At 49.5% G+C, this 22,063-nt stretch overlaps 1 protein-coding gene across 3 annotated transcripts in view; it reads right to left on the bottom strand.

Annotated features, from left to right (window-relative positions):
- GALNT16 (polypeptide N-acetylgalactosaminyltransferase 16) overlaps positions 1 to 18,451 on the bottom strand; it is a 75,096-nt gene extending 56,645 nt beyond the window's left edge. For all 3 annotated transcript variants that reach the window (XM_054161584.1, XM_054161586.1, XM_054161585.1), the window contains exon 1: positions 18,115 to 18,451. In XM_054161584.1, the coding sequence (XP_054017559.1) occupies positions 18,115 to 18,318 (204 nt within the window). In that variant the 5' untranslated portion in view covers positions 18,319 to 18,451. The remainder of the gene's footprint in view (positions 1 to 18,114) is intronic.
- Positions 18,452 to 22,063: the final 3,612 nt, after the last annotated feature.

A 22,063-nucleotide genomic window follows, 5' to 3' on the forward strand; every position in this document is an offset into this window, starting at 1 on the left:
CAGAGCTGAACTGACATAGAAGACACTCCCATACATTTGTTTTTCACATGCACTTTGGCAGTGCTTGGGGCACTGAACTCACAGGAGAATGCAAGTAGTTGCTCTGGAAGCACAGCCTACAGGGAGCCTGAGTGGCCTGAACAAGCAGGTGGGGGTCTTCCAGTCACCTTCTCAGGAGCAAAGGTATTTCCTTTAAACTACCAGGATTTTCAGTCTATTTTGACCAATTTTTTTCCCCTCAAGTAACTCCAGAGAGCCCATTTCTGCTTACAGTGCAGCACCATTATGAAGAATAAATTCTGCAGAACCTATTCTGTCCCCATCCCATATTGCTGTTGGAAGTGTTGAAGAAGCAAAAGTAGGTCTATGCCAAACAGAACAGACTCCTAGGGATTTAAGAGTTGGTTGCAGCTGTTAGGCGTTTTCTGGAGGTAGTATAAGGCCACTGCCCCAGAAACATTGCCCCTCACCTCTCTGATCAGGAGAGATGGTCGTCTGCAGCATGCCTTGCTGAGTGGATTATTCAACTCAAGCACACGCTATATACTACAGGGCACTCACACCTCAGACTGCTAGGTTGCTCCTGTCTGCATTACGGAGTTACTAACAAGAAGTATTAGCCAACATCACTTGCTAAGATAACAGAGGGAAAGGCCTACTCATCCATTTGTGACTTTTTATCATCTAGCTGATGTTGCCCAGACTGCTGGAGTCTGAAATAGTTAAGCACCCCTTCTCGACAGGCAACCGGGGTGTGCAGTAGCAGCAGTGGGCAGCCTACATTCAGACTCCTATCTGGGGGGAAATGAGTCCAACCAGCTGACTTCACCCTTCTGCTCGCTGTAAAATTCTGCTTCTGCAGAAGTAGATGCTGCTGTTTGTGCTTGCATTTGACTATTAATAACTTGTGGCTAAAAGGCCATATGCCCAGTCAGATGGTGTTGCTCATGACCACTTGTACCACTGGACAGGCACAGAAGCATTTCAGCATGCAGGCGCTCACACTGCTGTTCTCTACCTGCTTAAAGAACTTGGTAGCAAGACAAAAGTCCTACAAACACTTGGAACATATTCCCAAATGAAAACTCTTTCTTTCTGCAGAGAGAATTATTAAACTGCCTACAGCGTATTCCCCACCCCCCAAGAAGAGAAAAGTCACACAGGCTAGTAGTCTGAGCACAGACCTTGAATCTAGATGCTGGTTACAGATGTCACTCAGCAAAGCCAAGGTACCATGGGGAACTCACTTTACACCATTAGGGTTAGAGTTTAATTCTCCAAAGGCAGAGTTCAGACCAAAGAAGCAGCAGCAGCCCCACTGTCATGCAGGTCATCACCACAGCCCACTAGAGAGCATTTAAATGCCATTCAGCACTCAGGCTCAGGTGGGAGAGGCTGAATTCCAGCTTCCAGACCTGAGCAAACACCCTGAGATTTATTCCTGTTCAGCCTGAAGAGGCAGCTTATCATGACAAGAAGTCATGCTGTTAGAGTAACAGGGTTAATGATTAACATTTGCACATGAGGGAATCAGTTTGAAGCTTTTTCTAACCTGTCTCCCCACTCCCAGCTGCTTACTCTCAAATGCTGCTTCCTCCCTGTGATACCCCAATGGCTTTATTGCCTCGAAGAGGGTGTGACATGGCCTCATGGCAGGGCTTAAAAGCACTGCTGCAGCAGCACCACTGGAAGGCAAATTTCAACAGCACACTTTGCACAGCTCAGGAGACACTGCCCCTGCCCCGCAAGGGGTGATGGACGAATGGCAACTTCTGGGTGGCAGGCACACGTTAGCAGTGCCCTTGACACCTCAGCTGCTCACCGCCTGCACCGCCAGCCCTGCTGCACCACTCCCTCTGCCCTGCCCATGCCACCTGCCAGCTCCATGGCAGTTCATTCCCCCGGCTCCTGCCGCTGCTCCAGCCCGCACTGCCTGCATAGCCTGGACAGCTCCTCTGCTCCTGCTGCTTCATCCAGCTCTGCGCCACTCCATTTCCACCACTGCCGCCGAGGACCCTCCTTTTCCAGCTGTGCACCTGCCGCCAAGACCCTGGGACTGTTCCTGTGATGCTTCTATGAGCTGAATCCAGGAAATGCTGATATCCCTTCCTTTGCTCTTCAAGTCTCTCTCTCTCTCCTCCTCTGTCTCTCTTCTTTACCCTCTCCTTTTCCTTCCCATTTTCCCTCTGCTCCAGTCCAATCTAATAAACCTGTTTCATCAGCCATTTGGTGTCGATTTGCCTTTATTTACTCCAAGGGAATTATTCAAATCTTAGTACGACATCCTCCACTGCTGACCAGGATTGGTATAGGATAACCAGGTCATGACACTCCCCCAGAAGAACACACATGAAGAAATGCACCCCAAAACCTGAGTTGGCATGTGGGGTAACTGAGGGGTGAAATTTCCCCAACGCACACTCCCAGCTATGAACCAAATATATTCTTCCCCCAGGCTGTATCAGCAGCCTCAGGTTACAGTGAAGTGCTAAGGTGGCTTTCGGTGGCCAATTCATCACTGACCACAGAATTTAACAAGGTATGGAAGTCATCCAAATAAACTACTAAGGCAAAGTGTGAACGCCTAACAAGAATGAATTACAGCTACAGCAGCAGCTACCACACAGCAGTTTTAACATTCTTTGGGTAGTAGCTGGAATTCAGTACCAAGTTCTTTGAACTTGCGTTGGTAGACACGAAGCTGTCTTGGCATCACTGGTATTTCCATCAGACTTAATACCCCAAGGTTAGCACATCTGAGTAACAAATACACATTCTATGGTTTATTTCTTTTTCTTTCCTTCTCTTCAGCAAAGTGAGGCTTAGTCTTAGCTCCACATCAGGGAAATGGAAAGTTATCCCCAACCCTTTATCTTATTCATCTACAGACAAGAGAAAGGCTGTCTCTACTGCCCACATTTCGCCTTGCACAGGAGAGCCCCCACTCTGGATACCCAAGCACCCCACAAGAAGAGATCTGCAGACAGTCATGAGGAACCCAGCAGCACAGGTCTGGGCTAGGAGCAAGGCATTCAGGACATCTCAGACTGCATAATTTGGATGTCCAGTTTGTTGGGGAAAAAAAATTAAGACTAACAGATGGTAAAGCAAGTGGCAACTCCAGGCAAGCTTCCCAACAGCTTATTATTCAACAAGCCTTCCTACCTTGCTCTCCCATCCCAGAACAACCTCAAAACAACCCCCTCCAATAACAGAACAAGTCTGCTACAGAGCTACACATCCAGCTGTGAGCTGGGCACTGCACTTTGCTGGTGTGCAGAGTTACAGCCAGGACAAGGCAAGAGCTGGCAGCTGCCAGAGCCAGATGAATTTTCACAGAATCATAGAATGACTTTGGTTGGAAGGGACCTTAAAAGGTCATCTTGTCCAACTGCCCTGCAATAAGCAGGCATGTCTTCAAATAGATCAGGTTGCTCAGAGCCCCATCCCACCTGACCTTTAATGTTGCTGGGAATGGGGCATCCACCATCTCACTGGGCAATCTGGGCCAGTGCTTCACCATCCTCATTGCAAACAATTTCTTCCTTATATCTAGTCTAAATCTACATTCATTCAGTTTAAAACAATCACCACTTGTCCTGTTGCTACAGGTCCTACTAAAAAGTTTGTCCCTGTCTTTCCTATAAGCCTCCTTTAAGTACTGAAAGGCTGCAATAAGGTCTCCCTTGAGACTTCTCCAGACTGAACAATCCCAGCTCACTCAGCCTTTTCTCACAGCACATATGATCATTTTCATGGCCCTCCTCTGGACTCACTCCAAGAGGTTCACATCTTTCCTGTGCTGAGGACTCCAGAGCTGGATGCCATACTCCAGGGGGAATCTCCCCAAGGCAGACTTGAGGGGGAGGATCCCATCCCTTCACCTGTGGGCCATGCTGTTTTTGATGCAGCTCAGGATACAGTTAGCTTTCTGGGCTGCAAGCATGCATTGCCAGCTTATGTCCAGCTTTTCATCCTCTAGTGTCAAGAACAGTTTCTCTCCACATCTCTCCTTTTGTATGTGGACTCTCAGCACACTGTCAAGACTCACCCAGCTATTGACAAGCACAGCCAGATAATGGCTGGAGTCACAGCAATCGTGACCCAGTGCGATCTGAGTCCCATGTCACAGAGCTGGGCAGCCTACTGCAGGCAACACAGCATCTGACTCTCCAAGGGCCCCCAGCTGACAGGCAGCAACCAAAATGCATCCTTATTTACCCCTATCAGATATGGGACAATGATAGGGGAAATTACCTCGAGACAAAAAAATATTGAACCAGTAACTTAAAGCAAATTTTGATCTCAATACTTTCTGTTCAAATTCTATTAATCAAGGCTGGAAGGATATGAATTCTCTGGAATGATTCAAACTAACCTTCTGGCAACATGCTTCATGGCTGTCCCTGACACAGAGAATAGTGAGGACCACAATTAATGCTTCACACAGGTCCAGTAAGTTAAATATAGCAGTGGGAGGTCTGTTTCTAGTGGAGTTATAAAAGCATTAAGGAAAGCTAGACAAGAAAGTTGATGATGTGGCTCCTCAAAATTTACTTAGCCTTCACAAATCTGTCACAAGACTCAGTTTAGCAAATTCCTGTAGATTTGATGACTGCCATGTGTGGCACTACTTAATCCCTCAGATTCAAGTGGTCCCCCTGAGTTTCTGCTTTCTAACAGTTCTACGGATTGTTCTGTGGTGAAAAGCTCCATTAAGATAATTCATCTAAAGTTAGGATGTTACTGGTTTGGATTCTGCTGAAGCTGGGAAACCAGTGTAACACCATATAAGGGTCCTAAGGTACAGGAGGCACAGAAGAATAAGGGCATCCTATTCCTATCAGCACTCTTTTCTCCCCTCCTGCAGCTGCTGGTCCTGTCCAGCTGACTGCCAAGAGTAGAGCCTGCATACCAGGTGATGTGGGGACATGGACTAACACTGGTGTGGCAGGAAGCTGCCACATCTCAGGAGGTCACAGAGCATCCTATGCAGACCCTGCAAGAATACAGACACAATTACTTAGGGAAAACTTTCTCAGCCCTCCTCAGTGCTTGTAGAGGTACTAATACCTGTTTATCCATTCCTGGCCGTTCTTTATGACATCTCTTAGGACATACTGAGGAAAAGCAGAAGATTCAGAGCGTTCCAGTGCCCTTTAAGCTCAACACAATGATTATAATCCTCTAACCAGAAAGAGGAGTAAAAAATGAGATGGGCTGTGACAGGTTGGGAAGGCTAAATCCCCAATAACTAGGGCACCAAGATTTAAAGGGCTCAGCTTTGCACACATACTCCTTTAGCAAGGTCGCCATGGTTCACTGTCCCTGCCATCTCCTCAGTGAGTAAACACAAGCAATAGACCTACTGCCCCAAGGATGCCAGAGGTGGGCAAGAGAACTCTACTGCTGTGACATTGCCATGACAAGACTAATGCATCCAAAACCATGGGGGTGGCAGAAGCCCTCAGGTAGCCCCCTTCACTCATAGGTACAAGGGGCAGCAAAGGTGAGGATGGTACCAAGCACACGGCAGAGATGCACACTTAGCCACTGAACAGCAGCAGAAAGAAGAATGTAGCAAATAAGTTACCTTTTATATTAGCCCTACCAAGCACAATCATTTGTATCACTCCACTCTGTTTCCCTTCACCTTGAGCACACCTTTCCTGAAGGTGAGGCATGGGGCACAAGAACATTAATGAGTAAATATTTTCTAATTAATAGCCCTTTTTGGTAATGCAGCAAGCAGATCAGCAGATTTTTCCTAGCACCCGGCGTGACTCAGTTGGTGTCCTGTGCTGTAAGAATTTTCACTGTAAACCACTTCCTCACACCTCACCTAACATGGAGCATGCATTCTCTGTTCAAGAATCCAGCCCAAGCCAGCAGTCCACACACTGACTTACAGACCTTTCACACTCAGCCACAGGAAGCTTCTGATAGGTGCTAAACCTCACTTCACGGCATCATCGCTTGACCCAAGAGATCCACAGCTAGTCCTGAAGGAACACTGATTTTTCTGTCCCTCCTCAAAATTTATTTAGGAGTGCCAGCTAGAGTGGCCCAGTTTTCCCAGCACAGACCAGGGCAATCCAGAATTTCAGGGAGCAGCTCAAGCAGTCTTAGACCACCCAAATGCAGGAGGATGCAAACAGATGCCAAGTTTACTCAGATTTACTCCAGAAGATTTTTTGAAAGGGTTACCTCATTGCAGATCATCCATCCCTCTGCTGCCAACCCAAGCTCAGTACAAACACCACATTGCACTCCAAGCAGTGGGAGAAATATGACTGTGCTCACCCCGACTGGAATCTGGTACTGACAGGGAAGCCAGCTTTGCTGCTCCTGAACACACAACCAAGAGCCTTTGCATTACTAGAGCAAGTGTAGCACCAGTGGAGATGAGGCATAGCCCCACGAGGAGAGGCTGAGGGAGCTGGGACTGTTTAGCCTGGAGAAGAGGAGGCTCGGGGGAGACCTTATTGCTGTCTACAACCACTTCAAGGGAGGTTGTAGCCAGGAGGGGGTTGGTCTCTTCTCCCAGGCAACCAGCACCAGAACAAGAGGACACAGTCTCAAGCTGCACCAGGGGAAGTTTAGGCTGGAGGTGAGGAGAAAGTTCTTCACTGAGAGAGTTGTTAGCCATTGGAATGTGCTGCCCAGGGAGGTGGTGGAGTCACCATCCCTGGAGGTGTTCAAGAGGGGACTGGATGTGGCACTTGGTGCTATGGTCTAGTAGTCATGAGGTCTGTGGTGACAGGTTGGACTTGATGATCTTTGAGGTCTTTTCCAACCCTGATGATTCTATCACTCAGCATCCCTATGCTGGGGGTAGGGTTATGCCCTACCTGTTTGTCACGGTCTCTAACAACCCACCCAGAGATCACTTTGAGTGGCTGCGTCCTGTCTTTGATGGCAAAACAGGCACTTCAGCCAAACTGAGACATCTCAGAAGGTTAGGAAACACATGCAGCCTACTCTATCAGCAGCCTGATGTAGCTAGGCATTCCTAGCACACAACTAAAGGAAAAATAAAGTCTCCTAGAAAGGCATAAAGAAAAATAATAAATCACATATTGTATTTTGCAAGAGCTGCAATATGTGTGCTCACATTGCTCAGCACCAGAAGGCCCCAGCGAGTACCTGCAGCAGTCATGTTTCCCAGCTCCTTTGATACTTCAATATTAATTTTCACAATTTAAAATTACTTTGGGAAACTGCATAGGAAGCACAGACTTCTTTGAACTTCACTGTGTGAACGAGAGGGCTCCCATTTGCACTGACGCCGGATGCCCATTCCCACACTGACTCATCAGCTACCCAAGGAGCTGCAGTGCTTCTTGCAGCTCTTGGGCACTCTTCCTCATTTATCAGCCCTTTTACTGCACACTGGATTTCAGAAGGCTCAAAGGTACAGCACAGCAATACCGAGCATGACATCCTCTGGCACCACATACTTTGCACAGGGCATCACCATGTGAGCAGATGGAAACCATCAGTGTTTCCCAATTTTGCCCTGCAGGAAGATTTCTTCAGAGAACCTCTGAAGACACCTTTAGGGAGCAGGAACACTTTCTCAGCCAAGCCCTGGCTGTCTCAGGATTCAGCTTATTCAAAATAAAAAGATGAGGAAAAAACTCTTTTTTTTTTTCTCCTCCCAAGCTTACAAAATGGCTGAGGCAGGTTTCAGCACAGTTGCTCTCAACTCCATGCAGTGCTCCAGGCTGGGGTCAGGGTGGCTGGAGAGCAGCCAGGCAGAGAGGGACCTGGTGGTACTGCTTGACAGTAGGCTGAACATGAACCAGCAGTGTGTCCAGGTGGCCAAGAAGGCCAATGGCATCCTGGCCTGGCTCAGGAACAGTGTGGCCAGCAGGAGCAGGGAGGTCACTCTGCCCCTCTGCTCAGCACTGGTTAGGCCACACCTTGAGTCCTGTGTCCAGTTCTGGGCCCCTCAGTTTAGGAAAGATGTTGACTTGCTGGAACATGTCCAGAGAAGGGCAACAAAGCTGGGGAGGGGTTTGGAACACAAGCCCTATGAGGAGAGGCTAAGGGAGATGAGGTTGCTTAGCCTGGAGAAGAGGAGGCTCAGGGGAGACCACCTTGCTGTCTACAACTACCTGAAGGGAGGTTGTAGCCAGGTGGGGGTTGGTCTCTTCTCCCAGGCAACCAGCGCCAGAACAAGAGGACACAGTTTCAAGCTGCACCAGGGGAGGTTTAGGCTGGATGTTAGGAAGAAATTCTTCACAGAAAGTGATTGCCCATTGGAATGTGCTGCCAGGGAGGTGGTGGAGTCACCACTCCCTAGAGGTGTTTAGGAAGAGACTGGCTGAGGCACTTGGTGCTGCGGTTTAGCTGATGATATGGTGTTGGGTGATAGGTTGGATTTGATCTCAAAGGTCTTTTCCAACCTGGTTAATTCTGTATTCACTCCCTGCCATTTTTAAATGAAGCCTCCTCATAAGGACTGCATTTCAGCTTAACAAGGTAAAAAAAATTGGAAAGTGGGACAATGAAAACAAGAAGTAGATTATTTTCTGCAACTTTAGCAAGATGCCATCAGTACCCATGCTGTAAGAGTGTCAGAAACTGGAACACTACCCCAGACAGACCATGGCGGTCTCGCAGTCTGAACTGCAAAGTCAGCCCTACAGCTCCATCATGGCAGAGTGACCACAAGCATCACTCCACTAGCCTTAACAGCTTCCTTGCCCAGGGCCAGACTCAAATGGCAGCTTCATTTACAGAATACAGAACAAACCAGGTTGGAAAAGACCTTGAAATCATTGAGTCCAACACCATCTAATCAACTAAACCATGGCACTAAGTGCCTCATTCAGTCTCTTCTTAAACATTTCCAGTGATGGAGACTCCACCACCTCCCTGGGCAGCCCATTCCAATGGCCTATCGCTCTTTCTGTGAAGCATTTCTTCCTAAAATGCAGCCTAACAGAAAGGGCTGAGGTACCAACAATGCCTGCAGAACCTACAGCTGAGAGAGGTCTCTGCAGGAACAATGCCCCTGAAGTAGCCAAAAAAGAAAGCAGCTCGAAAGGGAGCGCACAGCTGCCTATCAAAACCCCAGGCTCTGCCACCACTGAAAAATTACCCATATGCTCAAAGCACATCACAACATGGGCAATTTCCCTGCAAAGATGAGGCCCAAGAGACCAATTTTGTTATTTTTTTCCTTTTTACATTTTGTTTGGTTTTTAAATGCACTCCTATATATCTATCTGTCTTCACAGCCAGAGGCACGACTGGGACCTGAAAATTTGATGAGAACAGTCCGTGTCCTGTCCTTTATCACTTTTATTAGCTACGAAAATACATGCTTATTAAAACACACTGAAGGACAGTGGCAGGTAGCACACAGCCTCTCCTCATAACTCTTCCTTGTTCTTGCAGCAGATTTCCCCTGCCCTGCTGTGCTTTTGCTCATCCTATCCTTAGTTCAAAGGCATACAACGGGTCAACTCAAACAAATGTTTTGCTAAAGCTCTCCAGCCTTTTACAAAGCTTGCAAGCTAAGCCTTCCAAAAGCCTTGTGAAGCAGATAAAAATCTCCATTGACTTCAGGGTAATTGAGGCACAGCAGCCTGTAAGGAGGATGAGTCTGCAGCTCAGTCAGTATGCCGACTTGAATCCCAGCCCATGGGTCTCCTTGCAGCAATATCATTACCATAACACGATAATATGGAACATGGTGTGGATCATAGCCTCTGTGTTAGGTGTTGCACAGACAGAAGAGCCTATGAGCCTGTAACAGGAGCTAGAGGAGCACAAGAAGCAGTGCACACCACTACCAACATAGGAGATAGAGAACAAGATCCTGGGACTGTCACCGAGGTGCCATGGGACATGAACGACCTGCTGGCATCCTGGAGCGAGCCAAGGAAGAGCAAGACACCCTGTGACTTTCCCTGCAGAAGGGAGACAATGCACCTCACAGGTGAGCCAAGGATTCCCCTGACCCACCTGCTTCATCCCCAGCACATTGCCTCTGTTTCATGCCTTTGCACTATGCTTTTCCAACAGGAATAATGAAGCCACTTTTCAGCACTCGAGCACAGGCAGTCCCAGTTTGGTGCCCCCAAAACAAAAGGGGATATTCTCCCCTCACACAGAATCACAGAATCAGCAAGGTTGGAAGAGACCTCAAAGATCATAAAGACCAACCTGTCACCACAGACCTCATGACTAAACCATGGCACCAAGTGCCACATCCAGTCCCCTCTTGAACACCTCCAGGGTGGTGACTCCACCACCTCCCTGGGCAGCACATTCCAATGACGAATGACTCTCTCAGTGAAGAACTTTCTCCTCACCTCCAGCCTAAACTTCTCCTGGCACAGCTTGAGACTGTGTCCTCTTGTTCTGGTGCTGGTTTCCTTGGAGAAGAGACCAAGCCCCTCCTGGCTACAACCACCCTTCAGGCAGTTGTAGACTGCAATAAGGTCACCCCTGAGCCTCCTCTTCTCCAGGCTAAACAATCCCAGCTCCTTCAGCCTCTCCTCATAGGGCTTGTGCTCAAGGCCTCTCCCCAGCCTCGCTGCCCTTCTCTGGACACATTCAAGTGTCTCGATGTCCTCCTTAAACTGAAGTGCCCAGAACTGGACACAGGACTCAAGGTGTCGCCTAACCAGTGCAGAGTACAGGGGCACAATGACTTCCCTGCTCCTGCTGGCCACACTATTCCTAATGCAGGCCAGGATGCCATTGGCCTTATTGGCCATCTGGGCACACTGCTGGCTCATGTTTAGGCAGCTGTCAATCAGCACCCCCAGGTCCCTCTCTGTTTGGCAGCTCTCCAGCCACTCCGACCCCAGCCTGTAGCTCTGCAAGTGACTCCCAGACTGCCCACCTCAGGATGAAGCACCTGGGCCAAGTTTCACCACAGCAAACAGCGACTTGAGGTGCCTCTCAAAGGCTTCTGTTCCCAGCCAACACTGCTAAAGTTTTAAATTTTAGAGCAGCTCTGTATAGGCAAAGACAAAGCCAACTGGGGAAGCAGCTGCACATTGAAAGAATGCTTCCATTTGCTAGAACTTGCAGTTACTTCATCCACTTATTTCATGGAAGGGCTCGGGGTGGTGTGGGGGGGATGGGCAAAATCATCTTCAGGAGCACTTTCACACCCCCACCGAACCTCTACAAACTATCCCAGGTTGCCCAGACCACCACACTCCTCAAGCCCCAGCTACCTCATGACACTGATTAATAACCCAGGCCAGTGCTGCCAACTGGATTTTGCTAATATTATTACAGAGAACCGTTTCTTTTATGTTTTTAATGCACCACATGGGCCGCTGGGACAAATTAAATAGCAAATAATTTTCTGTCATTTAGGCAAATGGCACTCATTCCCACATTTTAAAAACATCAACACTGTAAATAAAATATTAAGTTGTCAAGCCAACCACTGCATCCTCCTCCTGCAGTAATAACCCTGGAGAAACAGTTATCAAGTCATCTTTTCCCAGGGAGCTGGCACAGGCCTCTCCCCTGCCATAAGAGAGATCCTACAGAGATCCAAAAGTGCAGTGCTGGAGGGGTCTCGCCACAGCAGGAACAGCTGCCATAAAACTCCAGGTGATGAGGGCTTTCCCTCCCCTCTGCCCCCCCCCCCCCCCCCCCCCCAAAAAAAAAAAAACAAACCAGGAAGAACAGAAGCTGTACAGATGCAGGGAAGAGCCAGGCTGGACTTTTGGCAGGGGAATGGGCCAGGCTGAACAGCATGGACAAACACAGCACTTTAAAGTGGCACCATCACGCTATAAAAGCGTCAGCATTATGATCTGCATCTTCTTCTCTATCTCATTTCCAGCAACATCTGCAGAGCCAGAGGGAGCAGAGCTGCTCTGCAGGCTAGCAGGATGGAGAAGCCAAGCCTCCTTCCCTTCTTCTTTGACTTGAAGGGAAGAGACATTTTAAAAAACCATTTCCTAAGCTGTTGAACATTGTGGCTTCACTGTCCAGCTCACCATGCCTCCCTGGACTGCAGCTCCTGATGCCTGCAGCCAAGATGGTCTGGCTTACAGGCAGTGCAGCAGCCTCAGGGAGACCATGCAGCCTCCTGTCCTCTGCTGTGCTCACAGTGTGTGAACTGGCATGCAGCTGTCCAGCTCAAGAACAGAAAGAAACCTATACAGACACATTCCTGATTTTTGCCCCAAAAGGCTGGAGACTCAAGAGTGAGCAACCTGGCAAGAGTCAAACAGTAAGGAGGCTGCTGAGATGAGCTAGAGCATCTCACCCTTTTTTCCTCACCTTCTTCTCTCACCATGGCACAGCAAGACATGAAATCAAACCTGTGCTTCACAAGCCTGACAATATGCCAATGCAAGAAATCAGTGCTCTGCTCTGTCTTGTTGGTTCTGGGGGCGTTATTTATTGATTTCATAGGATCACAGAATCAATAAGGTTGGAAAAGACCTCAAAGATCATCAAGTCCAACCTGTCACCCAACACCTCATGACTACTAAACAAACCATGGCACCAAGTGCCACATCCAATCCCCTCTTGAACACCTCCAGGGACGGTGACTCCACCACCTCCCTGGGCAGCCCACTCCAACAGCTAACAACTCTCTCAGTGAAGAACTTTCTCCTCACCTCCAGCCTAAACCTCCTCTGGTGCAGCTTGAGACTGTGTCCTCTTATTCTTGTGCTGGTTGCCTGGGAGAAGAGACCAAGCTCCTCCTGGCTACAGCCTCTCTTCAGGTAGCTGTAGACAGCAATACTGTCTCCCCCGAGCCTCCTCTTCTCCAGGCTAAACACCCCAGTTCCCAGAATTACATCCCCAAGGCTCCAAAACTTGCCTCCAGGCAGGTACACATGCCCAGGAGCCCCTGGGGCTTGAAGTATGCAACTCCCTGAAAAATGGTATCATTTACCAATCCACAAAAGCTGCAGAAACAGTGTCCCCTGAAAACTGCCTACAGGGGGAATGTGCTGAAGGGATGGGAGTAAGATCATTCATGAATGAATGGGGAAGATCAGCCAACACCTGCTCCACACCATGACCAAAGGCAACAGAAAACAAATGAAGCACAATGCTCATTTTGGACAACTTTGTTAAGTCTACCAAGATCTGAAAAGCATATGTCAAGGTGGTCTTACATGGTGGCCAATACAAGAGCTAAATTACCAGTTTGGCTACTCAGGGAAGCAGGTACACCCCAGCCAAACCAAACAAAGCATCCCCCCTCACCAACTTGTTTGATGCCTACAGACATCTCCTGTTCTCAGCAGCACATCCCAGAGGAGCCTCTGAGGTCTTTTCCAACCTAGTTGATTCTGTGATAACCAAGTGACCCTCAGCTCAGCTATGTTTGTAGAGCATTTAAAAACCTTCTGCTACATGGGAAATGGACACCTTGCTCTCGGCTCCCCTGTGCTCATTTTACAGGGCTGAGCACAGAGGCAGGGAGCAGCCAGAAGAGCTGAGCCCAGGCAACCAGAGACAATATTTCAGGGTCTCTCAGCTGTCAAACCAAGTGACTAGTGGGGTCACAGAACAACAATGCAGGTCATGAAAGTTGGCAGGACAAAGATAAGAGGCAACAAACCTGCTCCAAAGAGCAATTAGGCACCAGCATGTTTCAGAGCATCTGAGTACCAATACTCTTCTGTCTCCATCTTCCAGATGCATTGCTGCTTTCCTACCATCCCAGAGAAGTCAGCAAGAAGGAGAAGCCTATAGGCAGCCTCACGTGAAGCTTTTGACTGGGAAATGGCAGTAAATAATCCAGTCAGCCAAGAGCAAAATTCCTCCTTCAAAGCTACCTGCTAGGCGATCCTCTAACAAGCTCTGGCCACACACCACCAAAGGCCTCGATCTCTTCAACAGGACAGAGATATGCCAGGGCAGCTTCCCATGCTGCAATCTTGAAAGGCAGAAGAGTCCTGGGCTCTGCCCACTAAAGCTGTGCTGAAGGAGATGAGCACAATGTAGTGAATAATTAACTGCCTGTAGTGTGGAAATAATACCAAAGTCCTTCCAAAGGACACATTGCAGAGCTTCTGCCCCCAGGAAATTTCTGTGAAGCAGGAAGCAACCTCCTCTCTGGGAGGAACAGAAAAGAGCACAGAGATGATGCCCATCCTCCAGAAAAACCCAAGACAAACCAACTGCCAAAGGTCCAGGACTCTTCCTAAGTGATATGAAACTATGCTGTGCTCCAGAGAAAGGATGCATTTCTAGGACTGTGGTACTTCCTCAGGTTTCTACCCTCCATGGCAGGTGTAAGGGGAATTACACAGGGGCTCGGTGTGCCACCATATCAGCCTTGCCCTTTATCCATTTCTGCACTGTTATTTCAATCAACTTGTCTATATTTAGCCCCTGTCTGGAGCTAAACTACAGCAGTTGCTCTAACACCATTGACTCCTCCCCAGCAGAGAAGGGGGATCATGAAAGGGAGATGAGACCTGCGGTTTGAAACAAAAACAGATTTAATGAAACAGCCAAACTAATACCAGTGCAAACACAAAGAACAAAGTTATACTCAACAAAGCAGAGGTGCAACAGTCACACTAAACACAAAGGCAGTCCTTGAGAGTAGGAGAAAGAGGAGCAGAGTCAGGAGAAACCCTAGAAAGAGGCTCTAGGAGGAAGCTCCCCACTCCTCAGCAAACTTCTCTCTTTACATGGAGTGTGATGTTCATGGTCTGGGATACACCTGAGCACCAGCTGGAGTCAGCTTTCCTGGCTGACTCCAAACTGCTAATGGCTTGTGGCCCATGGCTGACCTATGATTCCGCCCCAGCAAAACCAGGACAACTGAAGGACCTATTTAGGGAGAGGCTTTTGCAGAGAGCCCACATGTCAATATTTCTGGCTATAAAGCAGGGATCCAGGGGGTCACTACTAATTCACGAGGTACTTCTGGGACACTGATTTTCAACAGCCCCCCTTCCCCAACTTTAATATTCCACAGTTTGCCTTGCTGACTCCAAGAGTCCAAACATCCAGGTTTTAAGTTTAAAGTTGTGCTAATAAGCATGAGGTCAACAAATAACAAACCAGTTTCAAGCTGAAATTGACTATAGCTTTTACCTAAGGCGATTTTTACTTTTTGTGTTGGGAGATAACAAAGAAGAAAACGACATGCCCAGAGAGCACTTCAGTTCTCAAACCCCATGCAATTCACCTTCCTTTGCCCAGGATGTGAAATGTCACAGCACAGACACAGGAGCAGGATTCCTGGACTCACTCAGAGGGTATTTGCAATTTTTTCCCGGTTTTAGAAAATTAAAGCCACATTTTCCTGAGACCCATAAGTCACATGAGTCACCCTTATTTGCAGATGAGCCCAACCCTGACCTCCAACACCATTACTCATGCAGAGCAGAGGAAATCAAAACCTGGATCAAAATGGGTAGCTTGTCTCAGTGGCTCTGCAGAAGGCCAAGGGACACAAGAAGCAGGCAGAGCATTGGCACGCCTCCTCTTACACAAGACTGCCATTATGTGTTAGGTCAAATAACCTAACTTCATGGGGAATGAACTCAGGGTTGAGGGCTCTGCACTGCAAAAGAACAGCTGCTTCTCTGGATTCACTTCTCCAGTGGAGCAGTTGAAACGGCACATTTGCTGCACTGGCTGGGAGAAGGTGGTGGACAGCACTGCAGCCCATATACCGTGAACACAAGGATGTGCGCCAAAAACCACTTGGACGGGTCTAGCCCCTGTCTTACCAGACTCTCATGGTCAGCTTAGCCCTTGAGACCAATTACTCAGACTCCTGCTAGATACCACACCGCGCTGGGGAGCGCTGTCCCAGACCCCTGTCGACCTTCCTGCCCTGTATCCATCTGCTGTTTTTTCCCTGCTTCTGCCCCAGCAGCATGGGCAAGAGGCTGTGGCTGGGATGGCTCATTCTTCACATCTCACTGCAACACACTAGGCTGTCTGCAAGCAATGGCACCACACAGTTAGAGCTCCACACCTATTGCCTTTTACCAGCTCACCTCTCAAAGCAACCCAGCCGACCCTTGGGAAATTAACGTTGCCTGAACAAGGGGAAGCCCAAGCACCACAAACACCTTCGGCTTCTCTTCTGTATGCAAATAGATTGTGGCAGGTCAGGATGTGGTATTTCAACCATCAAGCAGATCAGAAGAGGGTCCTCCTTAATGCCAGCCTCTGCCTGCCAGAAAGACTGGGAGTTAACCTGAGCTGGAGCTGGCACACTCGGGGACCCAAGTTAGAGAGGGATGGGAGAAGCAAAGAATGATCATTTTTCCCCACTAAGGGATTTCAGGCATGAAGCAGAGCTGGGATGCTTTACGTTGTTTTGCGATGAGGACCAGATTTGGAGCAGCTGTTGCACAGCACTATAGCTTGTAAGGAGAGGCTTTGTGGTTAGCCATGAGCACACACTGCCTTCCCACAAACGGCAGCAATATAGCAATGTGCAGCACTGCCACAGCATCCTCTTCCCAAGGATTTTAAGGTGCTTGTCAGATGATATGGGTTCATATAACCTCCACAAGCCCTCTGAGAGCGGGTAAATAAAATGCAATGAAAAAAAAATAAATAATTTGAAGGGATTAGCAGGAGAACAGATAAATGAAACTGCCAGAGCAGCATGTTCAAGCACATGTAGAAATCAGGGGGCTTAGGGGCAGTTTCCACTGCTGCCAAGGTGGAATCCAACAGACAGCAGCACTCCAAACCCTTCGTTTGCTCAGCTCAGCCAGCCTGAGAGTGTTCCGCTGCATGAGCAAAGGGCTACAGTAATGATAGCACTGGCCTGGGAGACACTCTGTTAATTTCCACAGTCCTACTCCATAGAGAGTCTGACAGAGCAGCCTGAGCTGCCGGCAGCCCCCAGTTCTAGTGAGCAGCAAACATCACCTTTGCTCTGCCCAGCAGCCTCAGTTTTGACTTTTGAGTGTCAGCAGCTGTGAGCAGCGGCTGAGGTTCTCAGTAGAAGGGTTCCCACTCTGCTGCTGAAGGGCTGGAGCTGCTCTGACAGTATTTTCCTAACATTCACGAGGCTCTGCAAACACCCACCCACACCTGCCACCCCAGCTTTACAGGTGGAGAAGAGAGAGACAGGCCAAAATCCCAGTGCCAGTTAAGGAGGGAATGGGGGAGCCCCAGCGCCTGGCCCCTGCTCCAACCCTGACCAGCCTGCCGCTTTTGTTCGCTTCCATGCGTGTGTAACCAGCTGATAAATGGATTTGCAGCCAAAGAGTGACACACAGTGCAGTTCCCTGACTGCTTCAGCTACATCACTCCTGGGAATGGTGTTGCTGGGCCACTTTTGCTCCAGTGGCTGGTTTATTTTTTATGAAGCTATTGCCTAGAGTTAGGAGAGCTTTATTGCTGCTGTTATCCAGGGTGAATCAGGACAAACCTCCTCCACAGAGAGAGCAGAAAGGTCCTTACCATCCTTAAGTCAGGAGCTCGATTTTATTAGGATACTCGAGTCCACAGATACCCAGGGAGTGCAGAGCTTGGAGCTTTCAAAGCAAGTGCGAAGTGGCACAACTACCAGCCTTCGGGCTAGGAAAGAGCCTTGAGGGCTGCCCCCATCTCCCAACCTGTCTAAATCTCAGCCCGAGCCCGACTCGCCGACCGTTACCTCCGCCTTGAAAGAGATAAAACTCGTGAGCTGCGGCCAGGTCCCCCATTTGTCAGCAAAATGGACAGTGCTGAGAGAAGCGTTGCCTGCATCCCCCAGCCCGATGGCCAGAGCCTGGCTGCCCGGAGGAAGGGTTTGTGAGAGGTCATGGCTTTTCTCTGACCCTCATGTGATCATATATGCACACACAGATGTACGTATGCGCTTCGTGAACACGAACGAAAAAAGCTTCCAGCTGCTTCGCCTACCCTTTTCCTCCGCCAAGGGCAGTGACTCTCAGCAAAAGGCGCAGAGCCCGGACGAGCCGGCAGACAACTCGCCAACACTTTACCCCGGGCGTTCGCTACTCTGTTCTTCCCGGGTCTGCTCACCCTGCCCCCCGACCGTAACGGCTGCCATGGTGACAGGCGCGGATGCTACTGTAAATACACAGCAGCCCGACGGCGAGGAGAGCCCTCCCCGCTCCCCTCCACCCCGCCGCGGCCGGGCAGGATGCTCGGCGGCCGCGGCTCACTCACGCTCAGGGGGACGGTCCTCTCCTCCCGCCGGACCTCCAGCCTGCCGCCCGCCCTCTGCCCTCTCCGGGCACTGCCGCCGCTGCTGCCGGACCTGTCGGCGGCCGCCGCCGAGCGGGGCTTGTTGTCCTGCCATAAGTAGTAGAAAGTGCCCAGGATCCAGGCGACGGTCAGGATGGCGATGGCATTGGCCCTGATCCTCCTCATGCCGAGCGCCCCGGGGGAGCCTGGGAGAGCTGCCTCCACGGGCAGGGGCGACTGCCGAAGGAATGAGAGTAGGCGGCGGAGCAGCGGCGGCTTCCTCCGCACCGCTATACAGCTCCAGCCCCGGCCGCGCACCGCCCAGCCGGTCACGCCGCCGCTTCGCCGCAGGGGGCGGGGGGCTCAGCGCCGCCTCCGCCGGGCCGCGGCTGGCCCGCTGGCTGCGTGGGTGCCGCCGAGGATGCGTTCGGCTGAAGCGGGGCGGGGGGCGGTATCCTCGGGAAAGCGGGTGCCATGAGGTGGTGGCAGACCCCCCGTGGCGGGGACTGACTGACTGCGAGGCAGTTGCTGCAACGCGAGTGACACGGAGGTTTGTCCCCTTGCACTCCCTAGCCCTCGGTCGCCCCATGGCCACGCGGCAGGTGCTCCTTGGCATAAAGCAGGTGGTCAGCGAGTACACCCTGGCACCCATGGCACATGGGGTCAAGGCACCCACTCCACGGAAACGGACACATCCCGAGCAGCATCCTGCACTGAAGTTAGTGTGTTTCACAGAAGCTAAGCTCTTGGTCTGGCAATGGGCCACGGACCCGTTGCCATCACTGCTACACACACCTATCCAGCACTTGTGCCATCTAAGCAAGCACTACAGCCATGAGGCTTTCCAAGCCCTGTGGGAAGGGCAGCATGGGCATGGTACCATTCCACATCACAGGGCATTGCCCAAGCTGCAGCAGTAAAAAGGTCACTGAATCACAGACTATCCAGCTGGTTAAACCATGCTGCAGTTAGGCACAGTGCAGCTGCTGTGCAACCAGGGCTTTGGGGTTTGCGAGAGCAGGAGGAAGCACCAAAACCAACTCTACCAGCGCAGACAGGTGCTTAGAGCTCCACAGCACCTGATGAGGTGATTAGAATTGCAGTACAGAAAATTGCATCACAGCTTCTAAATGACTTTTAGTCCACCTTTCTCCTGGCCAACCCCCTCTAAATGTAATTAAAATCTGCCCTCCAAAATGCCCTTTCAGGTTTACTTACACACCACTTACCTCCTGATGCATAGTACAAAAGTAATCTATCAGAACTGCACTGTGCTAGCACTCAGCACAGAAAGCTATTGCTAGGACCAGCACTTCCCAAGGCTGCAGCATGGCTCAACATCAGCCTCCCTGCACCCCTGATGCAGGAAATGTTAAAAAGCATCTTTCATCCTCCTAAGAATCTTTCCCTGTAATCCACCAACCACCCACAACTTCCCAGGCCAGCTGATTGTAGCCAGTGGCAAGAGGAAGTTTGAGGCATCCAATGCAAATGCCCAAGCTACCTCTGTCCCCCTGTGGTGACAGGTTGGACTTGATGATCTTTGAGGTCTCTTCCAACCTTTGTGATACAAGTAACGCATGGAAGCTGGGCTCCTACCAGATTTGGTCTCTCTTCTTTCACCACTGTGCAGATCACAGCAGACTTAGCTTGATTCCTTCTCAGTCTTTTCTCACCATCCTGCAAGATTTATTGCAGAAAACCAAATCACTCAAATAGAGTGTGAAACAAGAGAAACCCAACACTTGGACCAAACAGACCACCTGCTCCTGCCCTTCCAAGCACACTTCTTCCCCCTTCTAACACAGACATTCACAGAAAGCCTGGAGCAGCCATTGACCCCTGTGGGTGGCATCCCTAAACAGGTGCAAAGCACTGCCAGGTGACCAAGGGAGCAGAGAAATTTGGTCCCACTATATTTCAGAGCTGCAATCACTGCCCAGGGAAATGTTCCAGCAGAGAGCTCAGGCTGTGCTGGCACTTAACTTCTGTGCAATACGTGCAGGGATCTGTATGGGGCAGGGTGGCAGTGCCCATGGCAGGGTTCAGCAGGCATCTGCCTGCACTCTGCTGGCCTGCACCGCTGGAAGCATCTTGGGCACAAGCCTTGAATGCTGACCATGTGCTAGTGGGTGCTTTCTGTCTTTGTGGAGCTTGTACACTTTGAGAGGATGCTCCCAAACTCTCAGTAGTGCTTTCTCATGCCTGAAGAACACGTTGTTGAACCCTCTTTGCTGTTCTGGTCCCATCACATCCTGTTGTTCCCAGAGCATTCCCAGCAGTTCAGAAAACAGCTCAGAAACCCCAAAACACTGAGTTTACTTGTACTAGCTTGGTAATGTGGCCTGCTGACAACTTACACAAAGTGACAGGAATCACTTCTTTTCTTCATTAATTCAATTCATCAATTCAATTCATTAATTACAAGAAATACACAACCCAGATAATTTAACCCCTTCATTAGAAGGCCCCAAATCCCATGCAAAGGATGCACACTAGGTATCAGAAACAAGGAGTCTGTAGGTAAGCTTCAGCATAGCCCCCCCAGCATAGTCAGCTCTGATACAGGAAGGAGAGAGAAGTGGTCTCTCTCCTAGGAGAAAGTTGCTTTACTCCCCACTCCCTCTGGGAGTCAGTGCCAGAATACATATGGGTTGTTCCTGCAGAACCTCAGTGGAGCATAGGGTGGCACAACTCTGCTCCAGCTCACAGCCCCAGCAAAGGGCACAGCAGAAACACCAAGCTACCCACCCTCAGGGCTGTTGACTGAGCTGCTCACACTTGCCTGCAGGTACCCAATTCAGCACAGATAAGTCAGATTTGCAGATACCCATTATTTACCTTGTCCAAGCTCTATGACCAATTTGAGATGGGAAAGTGTTAGGGGGTGCCAACAGGGGCACTTGAGCAGGCTAACCTGAAGGAGACAGGACGTTCAGCACAGCTTCAGCAGAAAGGCATATACTTTTGCAGCACCAGACTTCAACAAGCTTTGAAAGTGTCTCCACAGAGATGTTTCACCTTTGGGGCCCAAACACCTTGCTGTAGGATGGCTCAGTCCCAGCTCCATTGGTACCCAAGCTCCCATGTTCTGCAGGCAGAACTGGCAATAATTTCTCCTCTGACCAGTTTTGCCCCAGAATCTCACCTTTCTTCTGAAATACACATCTAACCTTCTGTTTCTACAGGGGTCTCTGACAGGAGAAATTGTTCAGGTACAGCTATACTGTAAGCTGCAGCGCTGCATGCAGAAATTAGAGCCTGCCCCACCGAAGAGAACACGAGTACCAGAAGCAGCCTGCCACGGAGATTTCTGCTCAACACAACCTGCACCGCAGACGTACAATGAATATTAACAGTGATAACGCTTCCCTGCTGATCTTTGTGGAATCATCAGCTAATTCAATAAGTGCCCCAGGAGAAGTGACCTGAGAAATGTAACAAACTAAACCAATCAGTATTACACAAAGCTCACAGCAGAATGATGGGCTTGGGGTTTTGGGGGTGGGTTTGTTGGGTTTTTTTTTTCAGCTTCCTCTATAGATGTTGTATGTTAGGGATAGGTCTTTCCTTATTTTGTCACAAGCTTCATGCAGTGGAATGATGAGCGACTCCTTGACAATCCAGATGGCTGATTCTTTGACATGACTATAGGGTAGGCATCTGGTGAATTATCTAGCTACAGAACAGGGAGGGAGGAATATGAACAGTTACATGGAGGAAATTTATGTAGGGTTTGAGAACCTTATTTATAATCTCCAAGGCCTTAATCATCATCACCTTCAAAGGAAAGAGATCTCCTGGGAGCATAAATACTAAAAAATGCTCTCAAGAAGCCATTTTTGTGTCTTTGGCTGACAGCCTGGGTTACAACATCTAGGAGAACAGATCTAGTAGTCCGAATTGCCTGGAAAAAAATCGAGATGATCTT

Source organism: Dryobates pubescens, chromosome 5 (assembly GCF_014839835.1).
Source record: "Dryobates pubescens isolate bDryPub1 chromosome 5, bDryPub1.pri, whole genome shotgun sequence".
Taxonomy (NCBI): domain Eukaryota; kingdom Metazoa; phylum Chordata; class Aves; order Piciformes; family Picidae; genus Dryobates; species Dryobates pubescens.